General features: G+C 37.2%; 1 protein-coding gene across 1 annotated transcript in view; it reads right to left on the bottom strand.

Annotated features, from left to right (window-relative positions):
- Positions 1-8,841, bottom strand: part of r3hdm2 (R3H domain containing 2) — a 54,942-nt gene that overhangs the window by 636 nt on the left and 45,465 nt on the right. The window contains 8 exon segments of the mRNA XM_014004161.1: positions 490-634; positions 848-1,017; positions 1,683-1,726; positions 1,728-1,775; positions 2,016-2,155; positions 2,677-2,834; positions 3,516-3,651; positions 7,505-7,798. Coding sequence (XP_013859615.1) covers positions 490-634; positions 848-1,017; positions 1,683-1,726; positions 1,728-1,775; positions 2,016-2,155; positions 2,677-2,834; positions 3,516-3,651; positions 7,505-7,798 — 1,135 coding nt within the window.

Here is an 8,841-nt window from a genome sequence, read left to right as displayed (position 1 = left end):
AAACATGACCTCGGACTGTAAAAACCAGAGCAGTAGCAGAGAGACATGCTCATTTGCTTGAAAAATAAACAAATCAGATCTGTTTTTACCAACCAGATAGTTTTAAATTTTCGCCATGATTCTAAAGGACAGATTTTACTTTGCTAAATACTAAAATTGGTTAAACGCTGCAATTAGGCAAACTTGGGGGTGGGGGCACTAAACTGGAAAACTAATAACCACAACACATTTCGCTATAATATCTAGTAAACTTCAGTAAATAAAGATGAAATCACATCTAAAATTTTAATGAGTTCTTTACTTTTTGTCCTAAAAGGTCGCCAAAATAGTTTTTTGCCATAACAGTTGCTATTGTTTGCTTTTCAATATAAAAATGTATTTTCTTAAGTATTGTTCTCTAATGACCAACGTTTTTCTTTTACTGCAGAATTCAAAAATGGTTAGGTTTAGGCATGTACAGTATTTATGTTTCTGAATCTTTACCGGTACCTTGAGCTGGTCCTCCTGGCCTSGTAAACTGGGAGATGAGGGGTAATGGTCCCAGGCCTGGACAYAAGCTGTTGACACTGCCAGAGGGAGACGGGGTGGGRGACTGAGYGGGAGAGGTCAGAGGACTCGTCAGCTGAGTGCTGGCCTAGMCACAGATAAAAATGATGAAAGAGAGAACAATTAAACTAATTAGGTGGACATTTTGTTCAACATAATACTCACTTTAAAGAACATACTGATCTATTTAAACTATTACGTAATATCACATATGACCACTAGAGGGTGATAGGGAAGAGGACAAACTGCTTTGAAATAACTTTATCCCTAATCAAGGAGATTTTAAGGTGTTTCTATGTACCTGTGGAGTGTTATCAGVTTTGTAGAGCTCTCCTGGTTTGCTGGGTCTCTGTTCTATGCTGTAATACTTGCATGGATTCCATTGGACCAGAGGGGGATTCTGGGAAGGCTGTGGTCCATTGGGGACACTGAGCTGCATGACCATCACCCCAGGTCCAGGAGGAGCGACWCCTGGGGGAGCACAGACAGACAGGAWATATAATRTAATGAGCTTTTGAAGTAATCTGAAGACAACCTATAATAAAAATATTGTCATGACCACTTTCCTAACATTATTGTATTATGAACAGCTGAGAAGTAGAAAACTGAAACAGTTGTATATTTGAACATTGGTAATACAGTTTTTTTTCACAATTTTTTTGTTATACATAAACATTCTCCTGCGTAAACAACATGTGGATAACAGACTTCAAAGACAACGTGACCCTAACATAACTGGRACATAAGAGTTTTGATCAACATCTTCTTCAGGTTTAAGCTGGATCAAAATAAACCTGTAAGGTTTGTTTTCCTTGGTTTCTTCAAACATTACCTCTTTAAAGCCCATCGATTTACAACTTGATGGCATGAACTCCACGTACCTTCATCTAAACTTTTACCTGAATAACTCCACTCTAATCTTTTATAGGGTTATAACAGGCATTCTGTTTTTGGGATGAGTATTGCAGCAGAAGTACAAAAAGTTCCAATGTTGACTTTTTTTTTACACTTTTAACAATATACAGTATGTTCAAAATGAATGGATGCCGCTAAAACGACAAATTTTATAGTGTTTGGAGGATAATACCAACATGTGTAATTAAAACATAAATTAAAACGTTAACGGCAGACCTCACCTGAATATTGCTGTTGCAATGGCTGAGGGTTGCAGGGAGATGGCAATCTGAAACTGCTCTGAGCTGGGTGGCTGCAGATAGCCTACAGACGGGCTGCAAGAAAAATGAATAAAAATAGCAGTAACAGTTTCATCATTTTCCAGATGAAACACAGTTTTAATTAATTGAAATCATTTACTGCATTTCTCAAAGTTTGAGTATACTTTAATCTGAGAAATATTACAGTAAAAACCCATTTTAAAAAGTTTAAATTGAATGTAAAACGTGTACTTTAAGGCTGGATGAGAAATATTCAATCATCAAATCTCTTGTGTGAATAAGATCTACTCATACCTTGTGCTATTTTGCTGTGTGGGTGTGATAACACTGTAGTAGACAGGCATGGGCCCCTGGACAGACTGGCTGACTGGTACCATGACCTGCTGCTGGTACTGCTGCTGCACCACCTGCTGATTTTCATTTGCCACTGGTACCTGAATTAGGAAAGAAGAAAATCAGGAACAGACGTAATAAGTGTCATTACTGCCGCCAAAGATAAAGAATCAATGGCCGTTCTAAAAGTTAAAATAAAATGAAAACTAACAGAAGCATTAACTCATACCAGTCACAATAACAAATTTTAATGGACGATAAACTGTCTTAGAAATTACTGTGATAAACAATATTGTTGGAGACCAGTTTAAACAAATATTATGATATAACCCCCCGTTTACGTAAGTTTACATTAAAATTTGCATAGTGTAAAAATGAAAAACATGCCACACATTCATTCAGCTTCTCATTGRCTTTAAATGGTGAMATCAATAGAACTAACTTTAATCAGAGTAAATACAGTATRATGTGYTGCCTCTGATGGGGTAAAATGTATAAACTCACATCTTAAAGCTCAGACATTTAWGCTGTCAGTTTATCATTACTATGAAAAATGACTAGAAAACAAACATTTCTCCATTCAATATATTTTGCTGTACAGCTGAGAAGGAACAGTTTATACCTGAWATGATGGCATCTGTGGATATTGGACCATTATGCTTTGCATCTGTCCTCCCATGCCTGCCCTCTGGGAATTAAGAAGGCCAGGGTTTGGAGGCTGCTGAACCCCCATCATACCCTGATAGCTTGGCTGCTGGCTGGGCATTATGGTCTGAAGACCTGATGACGATAATTATGGGAAGACAAAAAAAATTAATAAATAAAAGAGACTAATGAGAAAGTAATATAAATACAGAGGAAAAAATGTTTTAGAACTCTAGGTCTACATTTGTTGCTTTGTTTTCAGTTTTACATTAAATTTAATGATCAAAAAGATATTCCTTTAATAACGTGAAATTTAAAAGCTAATGGTTTCACACTGACTGGTACAAACCAGACAACATCAAGGTTTTTCCTGACCTTGTTCATTAGCTATGTGCATTGGCTGCCTTCCATTATAACCCAAAGTCCATTTAGGCAGTCAACACGGTCTGTCACTTACTGTGTAAACACACAGCCCACCTTCACAAATCATAATTTAAAAAAAGCTAAATGCTGAAGCAGCCGTGTGCCAGTGTCTTCTACGAAATGTAGATAACACTACATCGTCCACGCTTATTTGGCTTGGTTAAATAACACAGGGAAAAGGTCGTTTAAATGTAACCTTTCACACAGTTTTCACAAACTCAAAACAGACAGCTTGTTATCGTCCTTGAGGTAAAACAAAATAGTTACAGTAATGAGGTCAATCCAATGTATATTTTGCATTTTTATAATAACTATCAACATAAATAAATACATTAGAAAAGTTTACATTTATACATTCAGAAGAAAGTGTAGCACGGGACAAAATGTGCCGACCTGACTGCTGTGTAGGCTGAGGCATGGGTTGTGTGCGTTGGGCCGGGTAAGACACCTGGTGGGACATAGGCTGGGACACACGGTACTGCTGGCCTGAACTGGGATACTGACCAGGAGGATAATACGATACCTGGATCTGAAAAGAAATTACAAAATCTGTTTGAGACCACATAATATAAGAGAGGGAAAAAAGGTAAAACATGATGCTCAAATAAAGTGGCTTACACTTTGACAACACATATTTGTACATTACTGTAGGTTAGATCATTTAAACTGATCCTTTATTATTTTTATTTGTTTTACTTCAATTAATTTTTAAATGTCTTTATATTAAAGTAGAATTTATCTACTACAATAAATAAATAAATAAATAAAAATTATTATAATTTTTTTAAAACAATTATTGATAGCCAGTTCAGTATAGGCAAAAAAAACAAAAAAACACTGTAAATGAAGTATAGATGTTACATTTAGGCCTTCAAGTATTTATCTTGATAATAAAACTTACTACAGACATGCTGGACCAAAGAGATGAGCAAGCACAATGTTAAAAAACTCCCTTTCAATATTACAACTATCCTTAACTTGCAATACTAGACGTTAGACTCCTGGGGGTCTGCAGAAATTAACTGTAAGCTGTATCACCCTGTAAATTGCCACGGGAAAATAATTAATTTCCCCTTTCCACATTCCACAAAAATAAATGGACGCCTTGCCATGTATTTCTAATAATGTTTTTAAGTTCTTCGTTTCTGTTTGCTAAGAGCAACTAGATTTGAATTTGTATTGCTGTTTCAGAAGTAACGTTCAATGTCAAACTTTATTTATGAAGCGCTTTAAAAACAGCCAATAGTTGCACCAAAGTGCTGCACAGCCATCTACAAACACAAAAATTGATAAAAATACATAATAAATTACAATGAACAATAGTAAGAACAGATAAAAATTACAATGCCAGGTCTTGTATTAATTAAATGCCTTAGAATAAAAGTGAACCTTCAGAAGCACTTTGAAGTTTTCCAAGCTATAAGCAGATATAATGTGAATGGGCAAGTTGTTCCATAGACTGGGAGCAGATACAGCAAAAGCACATCACCTCTGCTCATAAGTCTAGATCTTGGAACATCTAGAAGCATCTAGGGGTGTCCCGATCCGATATCGATATCGGATATCGGTCCGATATCAGCCAAAAAACGAGTATCGGATTTTATCGGCCTGCATAAAAAATGTCCGATATAAGCGCTCTGATAAGAGCAGTCCGTTCCAGCAGTTCACTGACTCCGCTCCAGTGTTTCTATCCAGCAGCGCTTGGATCCTGCTTGTAGCGCTCACGTGATCATAACAGCAGCAGCGCTAACAAGTTAGCAAGAATGTCGGCAGCAGAACTTTTTATTTTCATCARAAACAGAGTTGCAGCTAAGTGTAAAGTTGTCATGCACAAGTTTTCCGAGGGGAAACACAGAACCGTGAACGTTTTAAACCGGAGCGACAACTACTCTCCACCCTGGCAGCAGCTTTGCGGTTCGGCTCGGTTCAGCCTCGGTCCAGTGACCGCACACAGCCGCGCTGTTTCGGAACCTCCTCTCTGGTCCGGTCGGTGATTCTAAGCGGGCAGAAGCGAGGACAGCACGCTTGTTTTGACATCCGTGGATTAGCTCTTGATGGACAGAAGAAAGGAGAGCACAGCTTTTGTTTTGAAATTTAAGCGCGACATGACGAGAGCAGTGATAAAAACTGCTCCCTGCAGGAGCGAGAGGCTAATCTCCACATGATGCTCAGACTGTAGAAAGTGGAAATTTAGCACTAAGAAAGGTAGCTATCAGTTTAAATAACTAATTCTTACTATTTATTTTTTGCTCTTGTTATTAGAGTGATGTTTAATCTGTTTACACACTTGTTTGAGTGAAGATTAAGTGCAATGATCATGTTGTTTTGGTTACAGTCAGTAAAATTGTAGCTGTGGACGCTTAACTTTGAACAGACAATAATGTGGGCTTTTGTTTTGTCCCCACCTTCAGTTATTCCCACCATAAAGCAGCACAAGGCTGACAGATGGTAAAAAAATAACTGGAGTGATTTTGAATTATTTTACACTGTAAAAGTACATTTTGTTTTTATTATGTTATTTTTTCAGGGTATTGTAATTTATTTTATTTATTAAATTGTATAATGTTCTTCAGTGTAAAATGTATGTGATCCATTGGTTTAAAATAAATGGGTCAGTTTTTCTCATACCTACTCTTTTTCACTGTTTGACCTGATCAAGATTTTTCTAAGATTTTACACTACAAAATAGGTAAAAGTGTGTGACTTGCACTGTTACAGTAACGGGTCAATATCGGTATCGGTCAATATCGGTATCGGACATTTCTCAAAGTTGTAATATCGGTATCGTATCGGAAGTGAAAAAGTGGTATCGGGACATCCCTAGAAGCATCTGGTTTTTTGACCTCAATGTTCTAGATGAAGAGTGAACATGCAAGAGACCATGTAGATAGGTTGGAGCAAGACCATTTAAAAACTAACAATAAAATCTTAAAATCAATTCTATAAGATACAGGTAGCCAGTATAATGAAGCCAGCACAGGTGTTATATGCTCATATTTCCGTGTACCAGTTAAAAGACGGGGTGCAGCATCTTGAATCATTTGGAGGCGATGCAGGGAGGACTGATCTACGCCCTTGTACAACGAATTACAGAAATCCAAAGACGTTGTGATGAAAGCATGAATAATTTTCTCAAAATCTCTGAAACAAAAATAGGACTTCACCTTGGCTGAAAGACGTAAATAGAAAAAGCCTGATTTGACAACTGAATTCACTTGCTTATCCAGTTTCAAACGGCTGTCAAAGACACCACCAAGATTTTTAACAGATGTCTGGTTAAATGGAGATAAAGATCCAAGAATTCTATCAGGGTCAATTCCAGTATTTTTCTGTCCAAATAAAATAACTTAGGTTTTGTTATCATTCAAATGGAGAAAGTTTGAGTCCATCCATGATCTCATTTTACCTAAACAGTCTAAAAGAGACTGTAAAGAATTATCCTTAATCTTAAACTTTCTAAAAGTGTGTCCAAGAGGCAGCATATACAGTGAAAACAAAACGGGCCCAGAACTGATCCATGAGGGACTCCATACTTTAAAGGTGCTTCGGCAGAGGAAGAGTGATCTAGATCAGGGGTCACTAGATGAACAGAGTAGCTCCTGTCCGTCAAATGTTATAGCAAGTTGCCTAAAAGGTTGGTAAGGTTAGGATCAAAGCCAAGATCAATAATAACAATAAAGATATAATTAAAATACTGATCTGTTGATCCTAAATAACTGCTTGTTTGAATGACTTCAGGATAGTTGTTTGATGAGATCTAACATTAATACAGAAAGGTGTATTGGGTGATGCAATGCATGAGAGCACAGAGCACAAGTTGAAACTGTACAAGATAAATGTAAAATAAAAAAAAATGCATTTTTTATTAATTTGATATTGTAGATGGAAAAAGATAATCTCTAACTTAAAAACTATGTACAAATTTATCTGAGCCCTGTCTGTCAGTTACATGGCAGTCTTTGTTTCTATGTTTGAAATTTTACCTTTTTAGAAAACTTACTTACACTAATAGTATTGTTTTGGAAAAAGGCCAAGACTTTTACAAAAAAAACATTTGTCTAATCCTTATTGCCAAGCTCTTTCCTGGATTAAGTGTTATTCACACGTGTCAAGTGATGTTTTTCTATCTGCTCTAAATCTGCTCCACAGTATAAGAAAAAATAAACAACTTCTCATTTGCATTACCAATACTTTAGTGATCCAATAGAATTACACATTTGTTACTTTATATAATGTTTAAAACTGACTGTGATTCCTTGTTTGGAGTTTATCATTAAATCTAATAATTCCTTAAGAACATAAAGTGGAGGGGAAAAACATTTAAAAGCAGAATTTGTATCCATCTGATACCTTCATTTAACAATTTGTCAAGAGCAACATACCTGCTGAGGTGGAGGGGGCTGTATGTAGCCCTGTGGAGGCGGTGGAGCCTGTATGACAGGTTGGGATTGAGGAGGAGGTGGAGGCGGAGGATGAGGGTGTCCAGTAGCAGTTTGGTAGCCAGAAGGAGGCTGCAAAGGCTGGCCTGTAGTAGCCATGATGTAGCTGGTCTGAGGTGGGGGATGCTGTGACAGCACTGTGGGAGGAGCCTGATACATGGGGGGTGGTTCTGGGTTCTCGCTGGAGCCCTGTCGACTCAGCGTCATCTGGGTGAACTGAGATGCCAGCTCTTCTCCCTGGGAAGGTTTAGAATGGGTTTAATACTGGATCACTTTGTGGCTGTTACCACTCTATCAGAGCCTTTTTGTGAAATTGGTGATGCAGTGTAAAGAATAAAAAACACTAGGGCTGCACCAATTAGTTGAAATAATTGATGATGTCGATTATGTAAATTTGTCGACGCAGATTTTTTATTATTGATTAGCTGTATTACATAACAATCACGTGAATGTTCATGCAATTCCATTTCGGTACCTAAATGCATCATTGCGACCGTATTGGCATAAGAGTGGTGAGTTTTCCATGCTTGTCCTGAACGCAGCATCGCGCAAGAGCGTAATGACGTCAGCAGCCGCTGCTTCAGTTCAGTCTGAAGCTTGAAAACAAGCCTCGCAGCTCCTGGAGTAAAATTTACCGATCAGACCGCCTCTGAATTATCTGGTGGATTAATTATCTTGTGAACATGATGTTCGCTCGCTCCAAGTAAATAAAGTACCACCACTTTCTTTATTTCATCCACCATTAAACAGAGACCGGTGTTAGGTCGAGCCACGTTCCCCCATCAGACGGTTCCCCCAGCGTCTCAAACAACAGAGGAGCTTCCCGACACACGTCTGACCTAAAGAGCACAAGCAGCCAACAAGTGTTGGACGTGTTCTGGATGTTCAAAACATAGTTTAAATACCTTTTATTTATTTTAACTGCATCCTCTTTTGTTTATTTGATTAAAACTTATTTGCCTTCCATGGACCTCCATCACACATTTTTCTAGTGGGGAAATGACATCAATAGAAACACGTGGAGCTGGATTTTAATTTGTGCAATAAGACAAAACAGTCTTGTTGTTTTCAACAGTTTTCACCTTAAAGTAATAAGTTACACAACTGATGTTACAATACAAAGAGTTGGATGTTGTCTTGATTTTTGTTAAATTTTATATATTGAAAAATATGTTAAATAAAAAATAATAAATAAATGTTTATTATATGTTTATTATAGGTTTTCCAGAGAGTGACTTGAATTTTGCATGATTTAGTTAATTTGTTAGATTGTTAACATC

This window comes from Austrofundulus limnaeus, unplaced genomic scaffold, assembly GCF_001266775.1.
Source record: "Austrofundulus limnaeus strain Quisiro unplaced genomic scaffold, Austrofundulus_limnaeus-1.0 Scaffold22, whole genome shotgun sequence".
NCBI classification, from domain to species: Eukaryota; Metazoa; Chordata; class Actinopteri; order Cyprinodontiformes; family Rivulidae; genus Austrofundulus; species Austrofundulus limnaeus.
The sequence above is the reverse complement of the archived record's forward strand: the minus strand, read 5'-3'. Positions and strand labels throughout refer to the sequence as shown.